Source organism: Sinocyclocheilus grahami, unplaced genomic scaffold, assembly GCF_001515645.1.
Source record: "Sinocyclocheilus grahami isolate Dianchi unplaced genomic scaffold, SAMN03320097.WGS_v1.1 scaffold399.1, whole genome shotgun sequence".
Classification (NCBI taxonomy): domain Eukaryota; kingdom Metazoa; phylum Chordata; class Actinopteri; order Cypriniformes; family Cyprinidae; genus Sinocyclocheilus; species Sinocyclocheilus grahami.
Genome location: NW_015505578.1, coordinates 544747 through 572448, shown reverse-complemented (window position 1 = coordinate 572448; position 27702 = coordinate 544747). Strand labels below are relative to the sequence as shown.

The window sequence follows — 27702 nt, the reverse complement described above, 5'->3', positions numbered from 1 at the left end:
AACAGAACCTGTTAAAATCAAGAATATAGAGGAGATAAAAATCCATTTAAAAATAACAGGATGTTGACGGCTCATAGCAGAGATGTGCGTAGGTACTTGAGCTCACACACAGTAGCCAAAGAACAAATGTTTATGGCTGTTAGTGTTCAGAGCAAGTGTACAAGCGACACCAAATGTTTATAATCTATGATAGTGTAAACCATTTCACTGATTTCATGCTGGACTGCAGGTTAAGGACAGTGTCCACAGTAACAGTGGGGGAGATTTCTGGGGTTTCCTGATGCTTGACTGGATATCTGGAGCCTTCTAGTAGTTCACATACTGTAAGTGTTCCCAGTTGGTATTCTGAAAATGTTTATGTGTTTTTGTCAAACACAACATTGGCATTTCCTTGGTGCAAATTCTCTTTGATTCCTTTAAGGCCTTTAAACCTGCACTTCACAACCAAAAAAACAACAGTATATCTCTAGCAAATACCTAAATAGAGTCGAATAAAAAAAAAATTAGTTGAACACCAGTGGAATCAAACACAGTATGACTGTGCCACATTTCCCTGAATCAACCTTTCACTCACATTCTGTACTGGGTGAATAACTGAGAGAGTATGACACTGCTAACGTCCGGCACCCATGCACAGGGAGCCCTGCTCTTCAACCGTCTCCAGCTCCTCTGACCGCACAGCCTGGGTGATCAGATTCAGCTCCTCGCACAGCGTCTCAAAGCGGTACGCCACTCGGATGTCTGGAACATTAGTGCGTCTGATGTCGGTGCCCTCCTGCCCCTCTTTGAGATAATGCGGCCCCAGCCAATAGCTTTTCACCTGGACACAAGACATCTGCATGCATTAATCACATGTTTTTCTCTTTGATTCCTTGTATTTTAATTGTCTTCATCAGTGGTTTGGCTTCAGGATGCGCACTGGACATAAAGTGTGACCAAAAAAAAGTGCCAAAACTGTTTATTGTACCATATGCCATATCCTCAATGCAAAAGAAGCCATATATAATGTAAAGTAATCTGAGTCATATTTTTCTTTATTTACTGTAGTTTTGGTCAGGGTTTTAGAGAATGAGGTCATGTTATGCAATCTGCTTGTGTTGGCTTTTAACTACTGTAATTTGACTAGAGACAGATAAACTTGTGCCAATATACTGTTGTGTTTGGACGCACAAACCAAATTGGTTGCCACAACAACAAGATATATGAGAACTATTTTATCCTCCCTTTTTAAAGCGGAAAGTCTTAAAAGTTTCATTTCAGTGAGGAATAAAGAATTATTTTTCCCTGCTTTCCATAATTAATTTGTTGGACACGACACATCAGTTGAGAACCACCATTCAAAAGTTTGGTAAGATTTTTAATGTTTTTGAAAGAAGTCTCTTATGCTCACTAAGGCTGCATTTATTTGATCAAAAAATATAGTAAACGAGTAATATTGTGAAATATTATTACAATATAAACTGTTTTTTATTTATTCCTGTGATGACAAGCTGAAATTTCAGCATCATTACTCCAGTCTTCAGTGACACATGATCCTTCAGAAATCATTCTATTATGCTGATTTGTTACTCAAGAATTTTTTTTTTTCTTATTATCAAATGTTGCTGTGCTGCTTAATATTTTTGTGGAAACTGTGATACATTCTTTTAAAGGATTCCTTAAAGAATATAATTTTTAAAGAACAGCATTTATTGTAAATAGAATAATATTTTAAATGTCACTTTTTTGGCGTTTTTTATTTTATTTTTCTTGATAGGACAGTAGAGATCTGACAGAAAGTGAGTGGGAGAGAGAGGGGGACAGGATCGGGAAAGGTCCACGAGGCGGGATTCAAACTCGGGACACCCGAAGCACAACTGTGCCATATGTCAACCCGCTCCCACGAGGCTATCGGCACCGACTTGAAAGTCACTTATGATCAATTAATGCATCCTTGCTAAATAAAAGTATTAATTAAAATAACAGTAGTGTATGTAGAAATTAACAAAATTAATATAAAATTTTAGAGAATGGTTCATTTTTAGGCCATGGTACCTTATGCTTTAATGTTAACAAATTTAACCTTACAGTCAAGTGTTACCAAAATAGTGACAGTAAAATGTGTAGCTTACTAAACAACACAAAACTGACTTCTGCCATTGCTAACAGAGGTGTATGTGTAGATGTGAGCACCTGGTGAGAAAATCCACTCATGAGGACACTGTTTCGGGCCAGTTCACACATGTCACATGAGCTCAGCTTCCACACCTGAGCAGCGATGCTGTACTCCTCCATCAGCGGCTCCTGAACAGCCACACACACACACTAGGTCAAACACATTACAGGCCTAACTCAAGAAATAACAGATGTAATTAAAACCATTTTAATATCTGATGGTATAGTTTGGCTTGTAACCTTTGTGAAGTGGAATTGCAGTGGGTCATCAGTGGACAAAGACACCATGAGGCCCCTAGACAGGTACTCAGGCAGAGGATTTCGATGGTAACTGAGGAAAAGGCTGTTGTTGCTGAGTGGGGACATGGCAATGCCGATCTGAGCCAGGTAATACAGATACTGCAGTACAGGAGCCTGAGGAAAATACACAAACATCTCGCTCTAAAGCTCTGGGTGGAACGATAAGCTCTTAACTGTTTGCAGTGGGTCTTAAGATAAGAATATTAGCTCTAAAATATGTAAATATTGTTCACTATAGGTCAAAGCTGAAGAGAGGATATCAATGTTTGAATGGCTGTTGAATACTGGTACCTTTCAAAAAGCATTTGTTATTTTTGTATATGGCCTTGGGCTGATACAAAATCATGAAGAAAAAAAAATAAAGTAAAATATGAACATTCTTTATATCTGAGCAGAACAGATTTACAAGGAACACGCATAATTCAGTGGAAGTATGTAAAGTTTCTTTACTTTTCTCAGAAGCAGGCCATGGGAAATATTTTCTGACAGCATAAATCCAGACACAAGGTGGTGAATAGGCCCTGCCTCTCCACAGTGTGGACGTAATACAAACGAATTCAAGTTTCTTTGCCTGTTGTAGAAAGAGATGACATTTAACCACAATCCTGGAGCCAAAACATCTTAATTCAGTAACCTACACATTGGTTTTAATCCATCTTTCAAAGAAGAAAATCGGAATCAGTATAAAATACATGCATTTTTACCTTAATTAATATGATGTATTGTGGTAAGGAAAATGTGTACTTGGGTGCATCAAATACCTGCGCAGGTGGTTGAGTACAGTCATATTTGCATACATGTAGTACAGATAATATGAGTATGGAGGATTGTCTTCCTCTGTCCAGTTCACAGGTTTTGGACTGTCCAGGTTAAAGATGTGATGCTCAGGTTTGGACTCATCATCCACACTATCAAACCCCACAACCTAATGGGCACATTAACATTCATTCAGTCTTCCAATACAATGAAACTGTGATCATACTTGTTGACAGTCTAATTTTAATACACAGGGTGTATAGGGATGGATGTATTTTGTGGAGTAAAGTAGGACGTTTGATTTAACCACAAAGGTTAAACTTTAATGGCAGACTCTTTCTTATCTGAAGCACCTTATGAAGCAATTTACAGTCTTTTTATATAGACAGTAATACTGTACATGTATGAGCTAAGGGTTTGAATCTATGGGTTTCCAGGCCAGATCTTTAACCACTGGGAAAAAGGAGTGTGAAATCAAATATGCTTCCACTCCTCAGAAGCACATTTACATATAATTTTACACCAAAACAAGGTTTACTACATTACTAAAAGTTCACTCACATGTTCCAGAAAGAGATGCAGCTGTGGGTGGCTGCTGGGATTAACTGTGACTTCAAACAGAGGCATAAAGATGTTCTCTAGCATCTCCTGGAAGTTAGATAGCTGCTTTTTGGTGTGGTACACATCACTGTAGAGGAAAGAAACAACCTTGTTACCTCAGTGATGGTTTTAATGTAGTCTCACTTTTATATTTTATGTTCAGTGTAAATATTTGTGTTCATTTTGGAAATATGTCCACTTATTTAGGTGCTTAATTTAAAGTGCTTTTAATAATAATATAATAATATACACCACCCTTCAAAAGTTTGGGGTCTGAAAAATTATTTTATTCAGCAAGGACACATTGATCAAAAGTGAAAAAAGATATCATGGTTTCCACAAAAATATTAAGTAGCACAACAGTTTACAACATTGTTAATAATAAGAAATGTTTCTTGAGCATCAAATCAGCATATTAGAATGATTTCTGAATGTTCACGCGGCACTGAAGACTGGAGTAATGGCTTCTGACAATTCAGCTTTGCCGTCACAGGAATAAATTACATTTTAAAATATATTTAAATAGAAAACAGTTATTTAAAATTGTAAAACATATAAAAAAACATTAATAATTTTTTTTTTTAAATCTTAACGACCCCAAACTTTTAAACAAGAGTGTAAATATTTGTATTTCTTAATTTGATCAAAGATTTAGGCCTACTGTAGACATCAGATAATAAATTGCTACCTTACATCGATGCATCTTAATAATAAGTACTCACAATAACCGGGGCACCTGCACCAGCCAGCGCACATTATCTGAATAAACTTTGTGTTTGATGGCCCATTGAGCCAGTTTATCCCATTCATCTCGTGAGCGGCCATAGATGGAGAGCCGCAGCTCCACATTCTGATATTTGCTCTCCTCCAGGTCCGCCATCACCTCCTGAAATGCACCAACATACAACTATCAGCAGGGGGCGTAAAACAATTTACCATATGTTTGTTTTGTTAAACTCAAAGATTATATGGAGTAGATACCTTGATTATGTGCCCGAAGTATTTCCCCTCAACATGGTTGTCAGTCTTGATAAAGATTTCTCGGAGGATGGACTCTCCAATGGGGTTGTATTTGGAGTTGAATTTATCAAAGCGGTGAAATGTGTTACGGTCCTACAGGAAAGAGAGAATATTTTTAATATTTAAAAAAGCTTTTTTTTTTCCCCTCTCATCTTCCCTTCCAAAACTATTTCTTCAATGTTGCCCAATTATTCCCCACATACAATTTAGAGAAGAATCTCTTTTAGTAAAGATTTTGATTCTCATGGTTTAGGGACCCAATAAACTGTGTGCAATGTTGTACAGCATTCATGTAGAGCCACAGTTTGCATCCAGTAGAGAACAACAGGTCATTCAGTTCTCACTTAAGTGTAAACCCGCTGAGATTGTGCGACTGCATCTGCAACTCTGTGCAACATATTTGTAGTGAGAGTGACCTAGATCCCACACAAACTCATGAAGTTTGGAACTCCCACTAAATATTTTCCTTGGCATCTACTGTGAAACAACTTCAAGTTAACTTTAAGTTCTTTTAAAACAATTTCATGGTTCTGTGTTATTTCAGTTTTCTGTTCTTTTATGTCATATTTTGTTAATAGTCACTTTATTAATGTTTTAATGAATAATTGTTAAGACAACAAGATGTAACATACCAAGCACTGCTATTCAAAATGTTGTGTTTTTTTTTGAAGAAATAAATATCACAGAAATTAAATAACGACATTAATTGGATAAAAAGTGACAGCAAAGACATTTATAATGTTATGGAATATTTCTATTTTAAATGAATGTTGTTCTTTTGAACTCTATTCAATAAAAACATATCAACACTGATAATAAAAAATGTTTCTTGAGCACCAAATCAGCATATTAGAATGAGTTCTGAAGGATCTTGTGACACTGAAGACTGGAATAATGATGCTGAAAAATCAGCTTTGCCATCACAAAAATTAAATTGCAATAATAATTATTATACAATAAATTGTATTGTATATTGTATTTATTGTATACAATAAAATAATTACACAATAATATTACACAACATTACTGTTTTTTCAGTAGTTTTAATTAAATCTTGGTGAACAAGAGATTTCTTTCAAAAATATTAAAGTCTTGCCAACCCCAAACATTTTAAGCAGTGTATTCACAAGTGAAGTGTATATTCAGTTTATTTCTTCTTCTTCTTCTTATTATTATTATGTCTAATTGCTGGTGATGGTAGGAGTACTACCTCTACAGTTCTTACCGCATGCATATCCAGAGTGTCTACGCTGAGGTCAAAGGCCGTCAGGTTCATGCTCTCAAACACCTCTAATAGAGTCTGTCCTCGGCTTTGTTCTACATGCACGATTTCACCTGGATATTTCTTCATGGCTCTTTTAATGAAGCGCAGCAGGTGCTTCTGATTCATACAGGATGAGGCATGGATGTGTGTGTCCACCTGAAAGTCAAGATGTCAAAGTTCAATAGTGATTGATCAAATAATCAAACAACCACTAATAAATGTAACAAAATATTTGTGTGGACAGCAGACCTTCCTGATGTTGTAGAAATCACGGTGAGGGACTTTCTTCTGTGCTGCCAACTCTTTCATCTCATTTAAGAGAATGTGCATCTGGAACTTGGAGCTGAGGTACTGCAGCCGGCGATAGCAGAAAGATTTCCTGTTTGAAAAATATGCAATCAGGAATCCAAATGCCAAACATAAGGCAGATCAGACGATTTCTGGCTATTTTTGGGGTCAGATTTAATCAGACTTTTCCACTTCTTCATCTTCGTGACATTATTCAGATTACAAATTAATTACACACCTTTATCTCAGTGAGGATGGCTTTATTTTTACATTTCATCCACAGGTTCAAACTGAGGTCAGTGCTTAAATCAATCAAGCATAGGAGCGCCCTCAGGGATCAGCTCACATTTACAGAATGAGCGGTTTCAATCAGTAATTTGATCATCTTTTCCTGACTCTGCTGCATCAGAATGGAAACAAACCTCACAGTGTTTAGGACAACTTACACTGGCCCGTTAATGATGAGCGCCATCATCATGTTCATATCAGCTATGTATTCCTGCAGGTCTGGGTACGGCAAGTCTAGCTCTGAGGAACTGATGGACATTATGAAAGAAGATATTAAAAAAAGAAAGAAAAGAATGACAAAATGTTAAATAAAAAAGTACAACTACCACCACATTCCAAGGATTCTTTCAAGCGAAACAAAAATATTTAAATTATGTGTCACTGTTGATAATGTTTACATGGTCAGTGGGTAAACAGGAAGAAGTCTTACTTCTGCGTGTACACATGAACAACACCATCCAACATCTTGCAAGCGTAGCCCAAACCTGGGGGCATGCTGGCAGGGTCTAGCACCTCATAGGGGTGGGTTTCTGACACAGGTGGGTGGACCGTCACATCTATGGAGAACATATGACATAAGAGAGAAAAATATATTCAGTCGTCCTGTTTTCTGTATATTGATCACCAAAATAAATAAATAAATAAATACACTTACATGACACTTACAGTTTGGGGTCTGTAAGATACAGTATATATTTTTTTATACTTTTGAAAGAAGTCTCTAATCCTTACCAATCCTGCATTTATTTGACCAAAAATACAGTAAAAAACAGTAATATTGGGAAATATTATTACAATTTGAAATAACGGTTTTCTATTAATTTTACAAATTAATTTGAAATATCTGACTTAAAAGAACAACTCTTTCTTAACTTGAGCGTCGCTATTTTCCCATGACCATATCAAGTAGAGATAGGGCTGATGTCAAGACTTTCCATGAAAAAAATTTATTTATTTCTGTTCCTCACTTTGTTATATTTTGTAATTGTGGAGGTAATGATGACAAAATTTAATTTTTTATGACTATGGCTTTAATGAGCAGAAGTGCTGTGGTTTGACTGATCATTTGTGGTTCATAAACAGATGCTGAATCTGCAAACAAAACACCTGGCATTAATATTCAGTTAACAGTTCAATTCCATGAAATCATTCTGCTGTAAATTATTCCACTCTCCTAAATGCAGATCAATCCAGTGTGTCTCTATTTAAACACAATCTTAAACTTTTCCCATTTACTGTACATTCTGGCTAAAAGGTTCTGGTTCTTCAACATAAATCAATCCTCAGGATACATCCTTCAGAAAACTCTGGTTCAACCCACCTGCAGATACGGAGGACTCCGGCATCTCCTCAAAGGTGTTGAGGTCCAGAGGTTGGCCACCTAGCTCCTCTTGCAGGTAACGTGTTGTGGTCCTGCAGAAGCTCTGCATGGACCGAGAGATGTACTTCTCTCTGATGAACAGAGCTTTGACCACACATTTAGCAGCATCCAGCAGGTCAGTGAATGGAACCTGGGGTGTGTGAGAGAAGACTAACTCAAACATTGTCTGTCTGTCTGTCTGTCTATCTATCTATCAGAGGTGGGGATTTTTTAGTGACCCCTTTCTGCAGGTTAATGATTCATTCACTCAAACGATTTGTTCAACAATACTGATTCATTCAGTTAGGTATGAGTGGGCCAATGATTCATTCACTTAATAATTTAATTAAAAAACACTGAAGCTACCTATTAAAATCATATGCTGTCTAATAGGTAAGTAGCACATTTAGTTTAAAACTTACTTCACAACCGTTACAAAAATGAATTCTATAAAGTATGAATATGGGTATGAATTAAATTTAGACACACTACATCCACTATGATGTCCCTGTCTTGGGTCCAACCAGTGTCAGTTGCGATGCGTCATTGCCAAATACTGTCCCGTCACTTCATGGGATAGTAAAGTGTCCATCGATTATGGTGATTTAATAAAACAATATGAATTCAGAAATACTACTCTTTTGGCGTACTGTTTTCTGCATACTATATAGTATGGAAGCAGCATGTTTCATTCAGGGAGAAAACAAGTTTAAGTGAATCACTGAATCTTTCACTCAATCGATTAGTTTAAAAACAACAATTCATTCAGAAATGAAACCTCATTTCTTAAAGTCTGTCTGGTAAATGCTTGGAATGCTCAGCAGTATGCTTTGACTTTAAAACTAATTTCTTTTATCAAAACAAAAAAAAGGACTCCCAATATTGTGACTGAAATGAAAGTTACTGAATATTTACTTCTTAATAATTGAACTCATTTTAAAATAATATCACATTTGTAATTGTATTGTTGTTCTGAGTATCAGCTGATCTTTTGAACACCAGTAAAATTGCAGGTGTGATTGCCTAAATCGATCTACATCTTTCTAACCTTTCTCAGCAGACAGTTTTACAGTATAGTGGTTGTAGCAGAAGTCCATTTCTCCTCCAGATACACCGAATTTTAGGTGAAAAAAAGTAAAAAGCAGTTCTAAAATGTTTTATTTTTTTTACTATTAACATTCTGCATTTCCCTCTTTCAGCTCCTCTTTTTCTTGTGAAAACCCCTCAGCTGTGTTGCAGTCCCCTCATGCTTCCCTCAAGAGTTTGTGTATTTGTGTGTGGATGTGTGAAACTTGGTTCTCCCTCAGGAGTTTATGTAATGTCTGTAGTGTCCACTTCAGTTCTGTCAACAACATCTTGTTTTTGTATAACAAACAAAACAGTAAAGTGAAAAACAGAGCTGTTGCTACCCCACATTTCTCCTCTCCAGAGATGGCGACTCTCTGATACTCCCTCTCAACGACAAGCTCTCTCTCGGGATAGAGTTCTTTGGGAGCCTGGCTTTGTTCTTTCATATACCTGAGATAGAGTAAAGGTACAGTTTGCTGACACTAGTTTAAAAACACTGTGTCTCACATGAATGATCTTAAAGACACTCACTCCAGATCTGTCGCACTGTCAGTTTTCATGAAGTCCTGTTTGGCTCGCAGCAGGATATCAGGCTCAAACCTCAAGAGAAACTGCATTTAATTAACTCACTGTGGGTCAAAGGTCACATGTGCATACAGAGCATCGAATGTTGGACTAATATTGGCACACAAGTTAATTTATGACGCATGCCCAGCTGAAAAGACTCGTACAGTTGGACATCAGCATGTATGTTGTGCGTCAGTTGCTGGATTACAACATGGGATGCTGATGTTCCCAGCAGGTTATTTAACTACATTAACATTCAAAAGTTTGTAGTCGTTAAAATTTTTAGTGTTTTGAAAGAAGTCTGTTATGCTCATAAAGGCTGCATTTGTTTGATCAAACATACAGTACAACAATATTCTGAAATGTTATCATAATATTCAACTGTTTTCTATTTTAATACATGTTAAAATGTAAATTTATTCCTTTGGTGGCAATGCTGAATTTTAAGCAAATACTTATTCAATTTAGTTTTTTTGTGGCAACAGAGTTACTTTTTTTCCCTGAATGTTTTGATGAATAGAAAGTTCAAAATTACTTTATTTGGAATATAAATCTTTTTTAACCTTTTACTTTTTTTACTGTCACTTTTAATTCATTTAATGCGTCCTTGCTAAATAAAAGTAATAATTTCTTAAAGGGGTCATCGGATGCCCATTTTCCACAAGTTGATATGATTCTTTAGGGTCTTAATGAAAAGTCTATAACATATTTTGGTTAAAATCTCTCAATGGTAGTGTAAAACAACACCCTTTTTACCCTGTCAAAAACAGCTCTTCTCAGAGCAAGCTGTTTTGTTGCATGCCGCTTTAAATGCTAATGAGCTCTGCTGACCCCGCCCCTCTCTTCCGAGATGCTCTCTGAGAGACCGTAAACTTTAGCCGCATTCATCTTGAAACTAGTGATGGGAAGTTCGGATCATTTTACCGACTCGGACCTTTGAGTCTCGTTCAGCAAAATGAACAAATCTTTTTTCCGAGTCATTTCGTTCATTTTAGCAAAATATAATTAAAATGTTACGTGTTACTTCCCTAATATATCTACTACTTACACAAACGTTGATCACACTACAAACAATACAAAACTGCTATAAGAAACAGAAAATATTTATTCATTGTTTACCTGGGTCTTCAGTCTATGATTAGCTCACCTCACCTCTTATCTGACAAGTCTTCAGGTTTGGGCTTACGGGGCTGTCACGTAATGAATGAACGACTCAAACCCGAAGACTCGAGAGATGAACTAATCAATTCACTTTCCGGCTCAGACTGCATTGGTTAAAGCTTATGGGGCTGTCACGTGATGAACGAATGACTCGGAAAAACCCGAAGACTCAAACCAGGTAAACTACTTGACTAATTCCAGTACAGAACCTATATGATGTTGCGCATGCGCGACTGAACGAATCACTCCCCGAGACGACTCGTTCTTCCAGAGTCACATTAAAGATTCATTCAAGAACGACCCAACACTACTTGAAACTTGCTAACTAGCACGTTATTAGGAAAGGTGATTTGCAAAGATTCATTAAAAAAAACTTTATACTCACTTCTTCTGTAGGTGAAGCTGGATCACGAATGATTTGTGCAAACATAAACACATTTAGGTAGATTGGGGGAGCATTCCCTTCAGAAACAAAAGTAATCCACTGCGTCATCAGCGGCTCAGATGTCGGTAGTAAATGACGACTGCTATGTTCATTATTACATCCACCAAAAAAACACTTCAATGGCTTAGGAGTCATTGTTGTCTACATCTGCTCTGGCGTCGAAACAATAGCGGACTGTTGACAGCTCACTCAGGGCGGGTCTAAGGTAAGACACCAGTCCAGTCTGTGCTGAAACGCTAGTGTCAATCAACTATCGTGGGAGGGCCTGGGTTTGTGTGATGTCACACAGACAAGAAGCTGAGAACGGCTTGATTTGAGAAAGGGGTAATTATTTTATTTAAAAAAAACACTGAGTGGATTTTTATAATTATAGGGTGATTGTGTACACACACCGCCAACACACATTTATGTTCAAACAACATGTAAAAGAGCATTTCGCATCCATGACCCCTTTAAAAATACATACATACCCATATATATATATATATATATATATATTCACGTGATGAACGAATGACTCGGAAAAACCCGAAGACTCAAACCAGGTAAACTACTTGACTAATTCCAGTACAGAACCTATATGATGTTGCGCATGCGCGACTGAACGAATCACTCCCCGAGACGACTCGTTCTTCCAGAGTCACATTAAAGATTCATTCAAGAACGACCCAACACTACTTGAAACTTGCTAACTAGCACGTTATTAGGAAAGGCGATTTGCAAAGATTCATTAAAAAAAACTTTATACTCACTTCTTCTGTAGGTGAAGCTGGATCACGAATACACTGACGCATTTATGTAGATCGGGGGCACATTCCCTTCAGAAATAATGTAATCCACTGTGTCTTCAGCGGCTCAGATGTCGGTAGTAAATGACGACTGCTATGTTCATTATTACATCCACCAAAAAAACACTTCAATGGCTTAGGAGTCATTGTTGTCTACATCTGCTCTGGCGTCGAAACAATAGCGGACTGTTGACAGCTCACTCAGGGCGGGTCTAAGGTAAGACACCAGTCCAGTCTGTGCTGAAATGCTAGTGTCAATCAACTATCGTGGGAGGGCCTGGGTTTGTGTGATGTCACACAGACAAGAAGCTGAGAACGGCTTGATTTGAGAAAGGGGTAATTATTTTATTTAAAAAAAACACTGAGTGGATTTTTATAATTATAGGGTGATTGTGTACACACACCGCCAACACAGATTTATGTTCAAACAACATGTAAAAGAGCATTTCGCATCCGATGACCCCTTTAAAAATACATACATACATATATATATATATATATATATACAGTAGGTACGGAAAGTATTCAGTATATATAAAATCTTACTGACCACTAACTTTTGAATGGTAGTGTAGGTTAAAGGGATACTTCACCCTAAAATGAAAATTAACTTATGATTTACTCACTCTCAAGCCATCCTGGGAATGAGGAATACAATCAGATTTTTATATATATATATAAATAGTGAAAATAGTGAAATCGGTGTGTTTGTGTAAGAAAAATATCCATATTTAAAACTTTATAAACCATAATCTCTAGCTTCCGCTAACTGTCATATGCGCGTTCACAAGAGAGTATAGCGTTCCAGCGGATGAGGTAGGTGAATGCAGTGATGAACACGGAAGTGCAAAGGATAGACCAAAACAAACCAGTCAAGAATTAGAAGTACAAAATGAGGTTTTGTAAAGAAAAATGTCGGAGGATTTCGATATAAGCCACAAGGAGACTGGTTTTCCTTTGCTGTAAACAAAACTTGGTTCTAGCATATTCTCACCAGAGCTTACACTACACCCATGTCATCCTCTGGAACTATACTCTAGTGTACGACAGTTTTAAATATGGATATTTGTCTTACAAAAGTGCATTTATTCGCTTCAGAAGGCCTTTATTAACCCCCGGAGCAGTGTGGAGTACTTTTTATGATGGATGGATGCACTTTACTGAACTTCAAATTATCAACAGCCATTCACTGCCATTATAAAGCTCGGAAGAGCCAGGATATTTTTTGTATATATAACTGATTGTATTCATCTGAAAGAAGAAAGTCAAATACACCTAGGATGGCTTGAGGGTAAATCATGAGGTAATTTTCATTTTTGGGTGAACTATCCCTTTAACTAGCAAGTGTACATCCGTTGGTTGACTAGCTTTACAAGCATTCAGTTTTATTTTGACATTAAAAGTTTGTTGGCCATCTGGCTTTAGGAACAGAGAATTGTGGGTTAAGGAAAATTGATGATGAATGATGGGATGCAGTACTTGATATCCTGGCTGATTTGCCGCTCCAGTCGCTGCCGCCTCTCCTCCAGCTGCTCAATAGGGCTCTCCTCAGGGAACTCATATGGAGCGCTCCGCATCTCACTCTCTGCCAGGCTGCGGGAGAACAGCTCCTAAACACACACAATTAAGCACACATTTACATAACAGCAGAAACAAACACCAAAAATGCATTCAAGCATCGTGATTATTGTGATTGCTGCTTTGTTTACCTCCGCAATCTCTTTGTATTTGCCATCCATGGATGTGCGCAGGTCAATGTGGCCGTGCTTGGTTACAGGGTTGCCAGGCAAAGAATACTGGGATGTGAGGAGGTGTCGGCCAACACGGAGATCTACTAGGAGGATCATGAGAAAGAGATCTTTACTTCAACAGAGATGGCATGACTGGTTTTCATTTCTAGAGAAAGGCAGGGTCAGAAAGCTGCTGAAGATCCACAACTGTTTGTCTCACCAAACAATGGAGCATTTAGGTGGGAGGACATTTATTTTTGACACGGGAGTGTGCTGGCCTCAGTGTTAGTATGCCCACTTAACTTAGCAATTATAGACCAAATACTTCTAGTGCCCACTCAAATTATAGCATTTATACACTGTAAAAAAGTCACTGCAATTAATATCCAAACATCTTTTTTTAAATAGTTCGTTATGCTCACCATGACTGCATTTATTTGATTAAAATACAGTTAAAATAAAATCATATTGGGAATAATTTTTTAAGCATAAATAATTAAGATAACATTTTATTTAATATTTTAACTAAGGATCTATAGATATTTTCACAAGAAAACAAGACCAAAATACTGAATGATTTTTTCCAGTATAGTGTAAGCCAAAGTATGATTAAATATGATTTTGCTTTCATATTTAAAGAAGATTCTCACAGATCAGAAATATTTTAATATCACAATCAGTGTTGCGGAAAGATACTTTTAAAAGTAATGCATTACAATATTGCATTACTCCCTAAAAAAGTAACTAATTACTTTTTATAGAAAGTAATGCGTTACGTGACTTTCGAGTTACTTTTAAAATCTGGGCCGGGCTTTGTTTTTAATATAAAAAAGTTATTCTTTTACAAATGTAAAAGCCCTTTCACAACAAAAGTGAAATGAATACGCCTCAGGCTGAAGGAAATGTAAATTCATGTCAATTCATGTTTGTACAGTAGCACAGCTCAAACAAATTGCATGAAGAATATGATGCAGAAGAAGAAAGTTCAACACGATTCAGCAATAACAAAAATGAAACACAAATGTGTCATTTTTTGCTTAGTGTGGTTGAATTTGACCATCGAAGTTCAGTAGCAAAGACATGGGTTCATAAAATGGGATTAATGAATGATATTTGTCTTGTTTGTGTAATATTCGAGTTTGCATTTGACTGCTTTTATTCATTTTGAGGAATACAGAATCTGTTTTTGTGCAGGTGAGATAAGCAAATACATGTTCATATTTAGTCTAGAACTACAGTAAGCATCATGTTCACACAGTGCACACAACGCCTATGCACTTACTCACAATTTCTCTCAACATGGCAACACGAGAGTTGTCAGTCAATACATGGGAAACAAAGTAACTGGAGTTACTTATTTGAAAAAGTAACTCAGATATTTCCTTCTAAATTAAAAAGTAATGCGTTACTTTACTAGTTACTTTAAAAAAGTGATCTGATTATGTAACTTGTAATGTGTTACTACCCCCAACACTGATCACAATATTGTGCTTCACAAACAAATGCTTTCAACACTTTCACTTTGCTGTGAGTGAAGCTCGACCCTTCTGCTCGAGTTCCATAGTTCCCGTGAGTGATATCAATCTTCCTAAACTCGGACGCTTGATCAAATATTCATAAGCCTGATAAATAATTAAGCAACCATGTCTAGCCCCTGCACTGCAGAGAACTGGACATCTCGTCCCACTGTGAAAGCACAGCAGAATCTCAAAAACAGTTTGCAAAACTAATGCAGATACAGTAGTAGCTGAGATCATGTGATGAGCTCAGCAGTTGGTATATTGTTGTAAGACTTTTTTATGACTAAATTTGGTAATGGGAGAGTAAAAATATTTTTAAAACGTACACCGTTCAAACTAGGCTGCTTATGTTGAAGTGTTTGGGATGTGGCTTTTAATGATGAGACCTTTTTTGTAATCAGGCTCTCAAAAAGTATATAACAATTTGGATATAGATTTATCGGCTAACATATCGGTTATCGGCTTTCAAAAATAAAGAATAATCGGTTATCGGTATCGGCCAAAATTTTCATATCGGTGCATCCCTAGCTTTCATATTTAAAGAAGATTCTCACAGATCAGAAATATTTTAATATCACAATCAGTGTTGCGGAAAGATACTTTTAAAAGTAATGCATTACAATATTGCATTACTCCCTAAAAAAGTAACTAATTACTTTTTATAGAAAGTAATGCGTTACGTGACTTTCGAGTTACTTTTAAAATCTGGGCCGGGCTTTGTTTTTAATATAAAAAAGTTATTCTTTTACAAATGTAAAAGCCCTTTCACAACAAAAGTGAAATGAATACGCCTCAGGCTGAAGGAAATGTAAATTCATGTCAATTCATGTTTGTACAGTAGCACAGCTCAAACAAATTGCATGAAGAATATGATGCAGAAGAAGAAAGTTCAACACGATTCAGCAATAACAAAAATGAAACACAAATGTGTCATTTTTTGCTTAGTGTGGTTGAATTTGATCATCGAAGTTCAGTAGCAAAGACATGGGTTAATAAAATGGGATTAATGAATGATATTTGTCTTGTTTGTGTAATATTCGAGTTTGCATTTGACTGCTTTTATTCATTTTGAGGAATACAGAATCTGTTTTTGTGCAGGTGAGATAAGCAAATACATGTTCATATTTAGTCTAGAACTACAGTAAGCATCATGTTCACACAGTGCACACAACGCCTATGCACTTACTCACAATTTCTCTCAACATGGCAACACGAGAGTTGTCAGTCAATACATGGGAAACAAAGTAACTGGAGTTACTTATTTGAAAAAGTAACTCAGATATTTCCTTCTAAATTAAAAAGTAATGCGTTACTTTACTAGTTACTTTAAAAAAGTGATCTGATTATGTAACTTGTAATGTGTTACTACCCCCAACACTGATCACAATATTGTGCTTCACAAACAAATGCTTTCAACACTTTCACTTTGCTGTGAGTGAAGCTCGACCCTTCTGCTCGAGTTCCATAGTTCCCGTGAGTGATATCAATCTTCCTAAACTCGGACGCTTGATCAAATATTCATAAGCCTGATAAATAATTAAGCAACCATGTCTAGCCCCTGCACTGCAGAGAACTGGACATCTCGTCCCACTGTGAAAGCACAGCAGAATCTCAAAAACAGTTTGCAAAACTAATGCAGATACAGTAGTAGCTGAGATCATGTGATGAGCTCAGCAGTTGGTATATTGACATATTCATCACTGTTTTACTAAGAGCAGAAACTTCCCATTTTAAGCCTGAGAGAAATCCATCATCATGAAAAGCTACGCTTAACATAAGGTTTTTTTTTTGTCTATGGAAGCACTTTTTATTGTAGCAGCATAATCACTTACAGTACTCTCGTAGTTTAAATCCCTTGCAGTATAGTTCTTAATCTGTATGAATGTGTGTGCTTGTCAATCGCTGTTATTTTGATCTCCTGGCTTTACAGCTTTACCCTTAATGAATTACTCATATAAATGAAACCAAATGACTTCCTCAACACTGGATTGTACAGACACTGCACTACATTGAAAAAAATATATATTATTTAGCAAAAAAATACCTTAACCTACTTAAAAATAACCATTGTTAAAATAAATTCAATCGAGAAGCAAAACGTAAATGTGAAACGTAAATTTTTCTAGAGCTTTACCATGATTCCTATTCATAACCTTAATAACAACCACTTTGTTATAACAATGGCATTTGACGTAATGCACGCATTCTCCCCGCGGAAAGTAGGAATTGCCATCCGCCTGCTTAGACTCAAGAACTAATTACGAACCACTGCCGTGTAATTATCCACAGCGCTCAAACACAAACGAGAGTAGCAGAACTGAATAATTTAAAGTTTGGTATCAGCGGATGTGGCCCATAGTTGCCGGAATGGAGTCATGTTATACTAACCCTGATTCTACTGCAGTTTACACAATGCTTTATAAGGCCCTGCTCATTGTTTTACTGTTCTGGCAAAGTTAATGTGCAACATACTTATCAGTGAGTTTACTGAAGGTAATTAACAACAGGATTGTCCAGGAAATGAGCTCGTTGCTAAAATGTGTGTGGCCTTTTCACAGGCCCAGATGGGTTGACTAATTATGACAATGACAGTTCATTAGCACACAACACAGATAGACACAGCATGAGATGCACACACAACCTCACACACTTATAATCACACTCTCTGTTGTCACACTTCTCTTTTACCTCCACACGATACCGGCCTACACATTTTACCCTTAAATGAAAGCTAAAGTATAAAGAAGAGAGATATTGTCAGGATTTTTGATGTGCATGATGTGTGTGTATAGAACAACGCAAAGACAAGTAGAGACAGATATATCCACTGGCTTGTGTATAATCTTCTCATGCGTGTTATTTTAGTAGTTTCATGCTCATTACATAACCACCAGCCCCTTCATACACAGGATCACTACATAAACAGCAAAGCAGAAAAACACTCAAAACCGGTCAGAGTGGCTAACTTCTTCTGGGTACGGATGAGATTCAACCGTGCAATTACACAACACAGGTAATGGAGTTATTGATTCTGATGGTAAACATTCTAGAATGAGGGTCTATAAATGTCACATATTTATGAATGCGAGAGGAGAATAGTCACTGTGGTGAGATTTAGAGCTGAGAGATAAGAGCAACACTAGAATGACCAGTGCCCTATATGACACAGGAGATGAGGTCAAAGATCAGACCGACTGACAGGCTCGTAAGTTAGACACCATCCCACTCAACAACAAATTCATTTTCATTTGAAAGTTGTGTAATATTTGTGTATTTATCTGCTTCATATTTGATTAATTATTTTTTAATTATTAAATTAAAATTAAATTATTATTTTTAAATGTTATCTTTTAAAATTAATTACATTTTTTATTCATTTTTAATTAAATTTTATTTTAATTAATTCTGCTTTCTATCAAATATCATGTATGTACACTACCGTAACGTTTTTTTAAAAAGAAATTATTACTGTTATTCAGCAAGGATGCATTTAATTGATCAAAAAGACATTTAAGATGTCACTAACAGATTTCCGTTTCACATATATGCTGTTCTTTTGAACCTTCTATGCAACAAAGAATCCTGAAAAAGATGTATCAGGTTTACACAAAAATATTAAGCAGCTCAACTGTTTTCACCAGCAAATCAGCATATGAGAATGATTTCTGAAGGATCATGTGAGGCTGAAGACTGGAGTAATGACTGCTGACAATTCAGCTTTGCCACCACAGGACTAAATTATACTTTAGAATATTTTAATATGTTTTTTGTACTATATTGTACACTGTGCTTGTCTGTTTTTGTATTGCAGTTTTTATTGTAATAATATTTCACAATATTGCTCTTTTTACTGTATTTTTAATAAAATAAATGCAGTCTTGGTGAGCATAAGATGCTTCTTTCAAAAACAAAAAAAAGTTCTGATTATGAAACATCTCGTATGTTCCATAAATGCAGAAATTGGCTATACAAACAAACATCATTGGGGAAGCTGAGGGATGTCTTGCATAACAATACCTAAAATGTGATCTAAATTTATATTACCAGCTGGTTCTAATGCAGTGACATACTTCATGAAATCCTGAGCAAAACCGAGCCACACTGAGGACTACAGTTACCTCACTAACTCCAATCAGGGCCAGTCACTGTCACCATGGCAACCTAATGTCACATCCCTTTGTTCACTCACTTAACACCTGACATGACCCTACAAGACAGGTGTAAATTAAACTGGAACTGGCAGAGAAGATAGAAATATGAAACACATTCAAGGTTTATGTGAAATCACATGACTACAACTATAGCTTGCAGTGTTCCATTTAGAATAATAAACTCCTGTCCATGTGTTTCCTGTGCTTTGGAACACGGTAGCTAGTTTCTAACTGGTCATGCTAAACCACCAGTGTGGACCTATTAGAAACCAAAACACATCGACCAGCTTAAACTGGATTTCCCAGTAGGGTTTGGAGGCCTCATAACCTCTTTTCCTTTAAACAGACACAATCTCATACACAAAACACATCCAAGCAGCTACTACTCCTTCAACGGTCCACTTAATCTGTCACCTGTGAAACACAATGCTGACCACAACACCTTCAAAACAGGACAATACTGAGGACAATCAATATATCCACACACACACACACACACACACACACACACACAAGTGCAAGACTACCAAGGGAAAAACATGAGCTGACAGCAACACAGCTGAGAGCTTAGAGATGGAGAGAAACAGAATGAAAAGGCATAGGACATAAACATCTCACATGAAAGGATACAGGCAAACTATTGCTGGAAACCTCCTAAAACAGGTCAGAAAAGGCAGACAGAATAAAAGAAGAGAGACAGAAAGAACATGTAGCAAACACAAAGCTACACTTTCTAAACCAACACACATCTATAGCAAAGCATGCCTGTCATTCATTCACTCACTCACTCACTCACTCACTCACTCACTCAGTCACTCACTCACTCACTCACACACACACACACACACACACACACATTGTCTTATGATTCAATCTGTCCCACATACATACATACAGTAAACAGAGCTGATGCAGCCGAAGCATCCACTCTCCCCTCCCTCCTCTTCCTGGGTCCTGCCAGCTGTCTGGACTATAGCCACTGTCATCCCCCTCTGGTTTAAATATCCCTGACACATGTCTGGACCGTACCACCTGGTCTTCAGGGGCAGGGGAGCTCAACAGCATCACTGCTGTCTCTGTGACAGAGTGGGCTAGACGGTGTCTCTCTACACCCCCCTGTCCTTCACCTCCGTGACGCGTTAGACTGCAGTGCATGCGAAAACGCTGGAGGATATTTTGAGAAAGGGACAGAGAAAGAGAGACTCCATTGGAAGCTGAAATAGAGGTCATCGCAGATTTTTTTGTTTTTTTTTTGTTAACAGAATAAGAAACTAGTATTGGACGACGAGACTGATAGAAGGTCTGGCCAATTTAAACAGTCATCAAGATAATGGGTTTGTCATTATACTGGAGCTGTCACCAACTCACTCACTCACTCAGTCACTCACTCACTCACTCACACACACACACACACACACACACACATTGTCTTATGATTCAATCTGTCCCACATACATACATACAGTAAACAGAGCTGATGCAGCCGAAGCATCCACTCTCCCCTCCCTCCTCTTCCTGGGTCCTGCCAGCTGTCTGGACTATAGCCACTGTCATCCCCCTCTGGTTTAAATATCCCTGACACATGTCTGGACCGTACCACCTGGTCTTCAGGGGCAGGGGAGCTCAACAGCATCACTGCTGTCTCTGTGACAGAGTGGGCTAGACGGTGTCTCTCTACACCCCCCTGTCCTTCACCTCCGTGACGCGTTAGACTGCAGTGCATGCGAAAACGCTGGAGGATATTTTGAGAAAGGGACAGAGAAAGAGAGACTCCATTGGAAGCTGAAATAGAGGTCATCGCAGATTTTTTTGTTTTTTTTTTGTTAACAGAATAAGAAACTAGTATTGGACGACGAGACTGATAGAAGGTCTGGCCAATTTAAACAGTCATCAAGATAATGGGTTTGTCATTATACTGGAGCTGTCACCAAACCATCACTGTCAACAGAATATTGAGATGAGCATTACTGTGGATGAATGGTGTAATCTGCTTTGTCGCTTAAACCCATATAGAGTGTAAATGATTCTGCTCTTGTATCCAGAGGGTTTGAGCGGTATTTCTGATCATCTGAAGCTGTTTAATCAGAGGGAACAATAGCATCCCAGAATCCTGCTCCTCTTTTAGAGGAAAAGGGCTTTGATGGAAACATCAGAGAGAGAAAAAGAGACAAAGATTGCACTGATGAGGTTTTTGTGAGCCTCTGGAGACCAATTACTTTTATTTTTTCCTGTGATTGAAGGCCTTTGTTTGGGGGAAATAAATATAAAATAAAACAAAAAATAAAATAAACATCCACCTATACCGTGCCTTTTTTCACGTTTTGTCGTGTTGCAGCCTTATGTTAAACTGCTTTAAATTACTTTTTCCCCCACATCAATCTACACTTCATACACCATAATGGCAAAGCAAAAACAGAACTGTCACAACGTTGTAAATTTATATATATATATATAAAATAATTAAAAACTGAAAAAAGTACATTGCATAAGTATTCAACTCAGTACTTAGCTCAAGCACCTTTACTGCCTCAAGTATTTTTGGGTATGATGCGACAGCGACAAGCTTTGGCAATTATCTGCCATTCTTCACCTCACCTGTTCACCTCTCAAGCTCTGTCAGGTTGGATGGGGGCAGACACACATTTTCAGGTTTCTCCAGAAATATTTGATTGGGTTCAATCCCAGGCTGTGGCTGAGCCACTCAAGGACATTCACAGAGTTGTCTATAAGCCACTCTTGCTGTGTGCTTAGGGTCATTGTCCTCTTGGTAGGAGAACCTTCAGCCCAGTCTGAGGTTCTGAATGCTCTGAACTAGGTTTTCATTAAGGCTATCTCTATATTTTGGTGCATTGAGCTTTTCTTTTACTCTGACGAGTCCCCCAGTCCCTGCCACTGAAAAACAGCCCCACAGCATGAGGCTGCTTCCAGCACACTTTACTTTTGGGATGGTACTCTGCAGGTGATGAGCAGAGCTGGTTTCCTTCAATCACGATGCTTGGAAGTTGGAATTGAGGGTCATCAGACCAGATAATCTTGTTTCTCACAGTCTGGGGGTCCTTTAGGTGCTTTTTTTGCAAATTCCAAGTGTGTTTTTCGTGTCTTCACTGAGGAGAATATTGAGTCTGGCCACAGCGGCATAAAGCACAGATTGGTGGAGTGTTGCAGCGATGCTTGTCCTTCTGTAGGTTTCTCCTGTCTCCACATTTGATTATGGAGCTCAACTAGAGTGACCATCAGGTTCTTGGTCACCACTCTAACCAAAGCCCTTCTCCATCAATTGCTCAGTTTGGCCAGGAGGCCAGCTCTAGGAAGAGTCCTGGTTGTTTCAAACGTCTTCCATTATGGATAATGGAGGCTACATGCTTCTGTGAACCTTCAATGCAGCACAATTTTTTCAGAACTTTTCCCCAGATGTGTGGTTTGATGCAATCCTGTCTCTGAGCTCTACAGAGAGTTTTTTGACCTCAGGGCTTGGTCTTTGCTCTAATATGCATTTTTAGCTGTTAGACCTTTTATTAAGATGCATGTGCCTTTCCAAATCATACCCATTCAATTGAATTTGCCACAGATTAGCTTCACTCAAAATGTGGTATCATTTACAAGCAAAATGAATGCTCCTGAGCTAAATTTCAAATGTCCCAGATAATGTATGAATACTTATGCAATGGACTTATTCAAGTTTTTTTATTTTTAATAAATTTTCAAAGATTATTTGCTGTTATTTGCTTTGTCATTATGGTGTTTGGAGTGTAGATTGATGTGGATAAAAGGAATTTAAAGCAGTCATCAATATAAAATATAAAACATGAAAATGAATGTCTTTGAATACTTTTGCAAGGCACTGTATATATTGGAAAGGAAAGGTGTCACGTGACGTGTGGCCAACTTGGAATTTGTGCTTTGCATTTAACCCATCCAAGTGCACACACACAGCATTGAGTAGTGAACAAACATGCACACACATACCGTGAACACACACCCGGAGCAGTGGGCAACCAATGCTGCGGCGCCCGGGGAGCAGTTGGGGGTTCGGTGCCTTGCTCAAGGGTCTCACCTCATTCATGGTATTGAGGGTGGAGAGAGCCCCCTACCTACAATCCCTGCCAGACCTGAGATTTGACCCCGCAACCTTCGGGTTACAAGCATGGGCGTAGGCCCCCCCATAGCGATTTAAGAATTTTACTAAATATTTATTTATAAAGTTTTTCTATGAAGTAAAAATGCATATAATGTAATTAATAATAAATGTAAAAGTTAACACGTAACACGTGTTGTTGTAAGTAAATTAATAAATCAAAACAAACTTAACGTCTCCTCTCAATCTCATTTGCGTAAGAATTGTCACATGACGAATCTGCATTTTGGTGGATAATAGACTTAGGTAATGCTTGCCTGTTGTGTGGAATAAAATGATGTTCCGCGTTTTTAACAACATACACGAACTGCAGAGAAATCTGGAGACAACCAAAAACTCAGATGACGATATTAATGCCGTGCTTAATGATTCCGGACCCAGACAATCAGATAAAGGTGATCCACAGGACGCAGCCGGTTTAGCCGCACACTACTTTTATGCCGACCGTTTACATCCAAATGTTATTTAATTTTCACAGAACACAACCTTTAAATAGATTTTAGAATATAAACTGTTTATCGTCTATTCAGTAAGACTCATTGTGCATTAACTTAATCAAGCCCAACAAATGTCTGTTTTAAAAACAGTGGATGAGTAATTCACTCCTTGATTTGCTTAATTAAAGCCTCCATTGAGATCGTTTTGACAGACAGGTTTAAACGTGTTTATTGCTAAGTTTAATGTGCTCTATGTGAATGTGAATATGTAGATTTACTATAGCAAAACTAAAATGTGTTTAAAAGTACGTCTGACCAAATCCACCGGTTCAGTTTGGCCCCCCCAAGCTCAAACGTCAAGCTACGCCTATGGTTACAAGTCCAACTCTCTATCCATTAGGCCGCGACTGCCCCACAACGATTGTTAGAGTTAGTTAAAAATGAACTAACAATGAACACTACTTTTATATCAGTCTTAATAAGATTAATGTTGATGTCCATATACACTAATATAAATTTACATTTAATGTATTAAGAACCTAATGCATTAAAGGGATAAGCCTTTTTTACTTTAAATTGTACAGTAGATAAGAACACTCTAAGAAAACAAACAGAAGCAGGGAAAAAACTTTAAAAAGCATATTTAAAATCTTGAGATAAAGCAAATGAATATTGTATAGTGAGCATGAAGTATGCTTGCTTGGAAACATGTCTTGCTAGTTCCATCTAGTGGACAACAGTAAAACTGTTTGTTCTTTGGATTTCACGATCATAGAAAACCTCATTCTTTCAACTTCCACAACTACTGTCTTAATTCAATCCACAAACAATTTACACAAGTACATATACACCTATATACACATAATAAGAGTCTAACTACCCTTTTGTAAAAGCACAAGAGTCTTTAAGAACCCATAAACTTCCTACCTCATCAGTGAAGTCCCTGGGAATCTTGGGAAGTAAAGGGTTGGGTGGATTTGGAAAAAACAACTCTAAATAGTAGCAATATGGTGGCTGAGGGGGAGGCAGTAAAAGGGCTCCTTTAAAGAATCCCTCCTCTTCCATACCACACTGAAGGCAAAGGGAGGCGCCACAGGGGTCAAAGTTTAAAGTGTAGCAACATGTAATGTGCGGGATACAGAAAGCTGGAGGCTGAAACATGAACTATGACCAAGTTATACCACTAAAATTCTCATCTTAACTCTACAAAGAGGAGAACAAATTGGTTGCACACTAACATTTGTGCCTTTAAGAATAGTTTTAAGTAATCACAGTCAATCAGGTCAGCCTTATCTTTTCCATCCTTAATGATCAGAGGAAAAAAAGTGAGAAGGTTATGAAACATTTGAGCGAACATAATGTAACACAGACAGGGTCCCAAGTGACATAACAGGAAGAGCTCTGTGTACAGACCTCAAGTGACTCATGGCGAAACACTCATCAGGTAGTGGTGTGGTGATAAATATAATCAAAACAAACAGCAATATCATTATACATTGACTGCTGGGGGGTTAAACTGAATGTTAGTCAAAGGTTATACTAGGTATGTTAATAGAGCCTCTAAAATGTAAGGTAAATGCAAAGAAACATGTTTGCTTAATTTTCCATGATGCTGTAGTTCTATGAAATCTGTAAGAATAAAAAAACCTATGTAGAATTGTGGTCAATATGATAATGAATAATTATGCCTAATACAAAAATAAAAAAATATTTTTTACTACATATCAGTCAGTATTTTGACTGATTACTTAAAAGTCCAAATGTAGTGGAATATAACCTTCAAATATATACATACACATACACACACACACATATATATATATATAAAGAATTATGATAAAGAAACAAAATGGAACATTTACCCATCTTTTTTTCTGAGGTCTTTCTTTCAAATCATACCATGTATTTGCATATTAAGAGTCCATTAACATGTCAAGAATGAGCCACAGTAAAAGAGCACGCAGGTTTTCAGTAATCAGACACTTGATTGCTGCTGAAATGCGAGAGGAATTTTAAATATTGCATGTTGCTGTGTCTCTAAAAACACTGTTTAAAGGATTTTTCATTTCAAGCAAAGCACTGGCTATAATTTATTGCTGCATGTGTGCGTGTGAGAGAGAAAGAGAACTGTTTTTGTACCTATTTGACTGTAACTGGTTGTCTGGAACTGTGTGGTTTCAATTTTGCATCTTTTTTAAAGACAGCAGCAATATGCCACATGCCAAACCTCTACGCTCATTTAATTTCTCCATCTCTGTGGCGAAGATGCTTTTTCATAATATTTCCTGCCTTAGGCTCCCGAAAGTCAAATGAGTCTGGTTTTGTACTCAGCCAGAGATAAATGCACTTTCCACAACACTGTTTCAGGTTTTAACCACAACATCAGAGGCACAAATGTCTAATGAATACATGCTACACCTAAGTAATGTGTTTGTGCTTCTAGCACGGGATAAAATCACAGTTTTTCTGCGAGAGAGAGAGAGAGAGAGAGAGAGAGAGAGAGAGAGGTGTGAAGTGGTTTTTGGATCGGATCTTATGTAAGCCTTACGCAATGCTGGCCTGACCACAGACAATGTGCTGCATGCATTTTATGGATGTAGTCTAGACCGTAAGTGCTGCTAGCCCGAGACAAAATCGTTTGTTTTTTTAGCGAGAGAGAGAGAGACAGTTTTTCTGCAGGAGAGAGGTGTGAAGTGGTTTTTGGATCGGATCTTATGTAAGCCTTACGCAATGCTGGCCTGACCACAGACAATGTGCTGCATGCATTTTATGGATGTAGTCTAGACCGTAACTGGTGCATGTTTGATTTGCCTCATCTGGCTTTCTTGCAATTGAATCAGGAACATTATCTGGATGAATTTATTCAGGAATTCAGGCGTTGTGGTCGCAAACACAATCAGCTAAGTATAGGCCTACTGCCAATGTGATTATGGCTAAGAAAATGATGTGTAATACATAACTTCCTCTTTCTGCTCATCAGAGAAATATCAAATACAGACCCAGAAGCCATTATTCCATTTCAAAGAGAAAAACATTCATGTAAAGTATTAGTTTTAGCTCTTCTGGGATGCATAAGAAAGAGAGCGAGACAGAAAAAAGAACATAGTCTTGAAAGGCTGCAACAGTTTTCCTTATATCAACAGGTATAAAAGTTTCTACATTATACGGAAGCTGGATTACAGAAACTCTCCTGAACAACTGGCATATAAGAGTCCAATGTGAGAAGGAACTTACATGTAAATATGTTGAATATATAAAATGTACATGTACAAATGTGCACATAATGACACATTCTGTTCTCCGTTTCCATTAAATTTGTACCGCACTCTCTCTCTCTCTCTCTCTCTCACACACACACGCGCGCACACACACTTTTATAAATCCATATGGTTTTTGAACAAACACACTTACCTCCACTGGCTGTGTACTGCAGGCTGCCTCTCTTCCTGAAAGGGGACGTGGGTTTGCCTGAAGGCAGCTTAGAAGACATTTTGGCTTGAGATTCACTAGAGATGGACAAAACACTGGTTGATTAAGACACTGAGGATTCCTAGCAGGGGGGCACGCACTCGGTCCAGAGGGGCTTTGATTGCAGTAAGGAGGATGTTCAGTTTGTGTGTGTGAAAGAGAGATCCCTGCTCTTCGGATGCTGCAGTGGGGGAACTGGCTC

General features: G+C 37.6%; 1 protein-coding gene across 6 annotated transcripts; it reads right to left on the bottom strand.

Moving 5' to 3' along the window:
• Positions 1-50: 50 nt before the first annotated feature.
• Positions 51-27702, bottom strand: ampd2b (adenosine monophosphate deaminase 2b). Of its 6 annotated transcripts, none has more exons than XM_016231790.1 (19): positions 27444-27702; positions 13769-13893; positions 13539-13669; positions 9630-9698; positions 9440-9548; positions 7992-8181; positions 7101-7227; positions 6829-6918; positions 6344-6473; positions 6056-6250; positions 4792-4923; positions 4533-4696; positions 3772-3898; positions 3216-3379; positions 2905-3025; positions 2395-2568; positions 2173-2283; positions 575-820; positions 51-345 (listed from the first exon to the last, which is right to left on the bottom strand). In XM_016231790.1, the coding sequence occupies exons 1-18, from the start codon at positions 27520-27522 to the stop codon at positions 614-616; spliced, it is 2445 nt and encodes an 814-aa protein (XP_016087276.1). In that variant the 5' UTR covers positions 27523-27702; the 3' UTR covers positions 51-345; positions 575-613. The 6 variants fall into 6 exon arrangements, with proteins under 6 accessions (XP_016087276.1, XP_016087277.1, XP_016087273.1 ...); XM_016231791.1 differs by having other exon boundaries at positions 13769-13890; XM_016231787.1 differs by lacking the exon at positions 27444-27702 and adding an exon at positions 20924-21029.

Excerpts from the sequence above, each read along its gene's own strand:
- ampd2b (XM_016231787.1), bottom strand. The coding sequence starts at position 21,014 with ATGACAGTGGCTATAGTCCAGACAGCTGGCAGGACCCAGGAAGAGGAG. Across the intron at positions 6,919-7,100 it reads GTTCATGTGTACACGCAGAA|TTCCTCAGAGCTAGACTTGC; the intron begins GTAAGACTTCTT and ends AATGTCCATCAG. Across the intron at positions 4,924-6,055 it reads ACACTCTGGATATGCATGCG|GACCGTAACACATTTCACCG; the intron begins GTAAGAACTGTA and ends TCTTTCCTGTAG.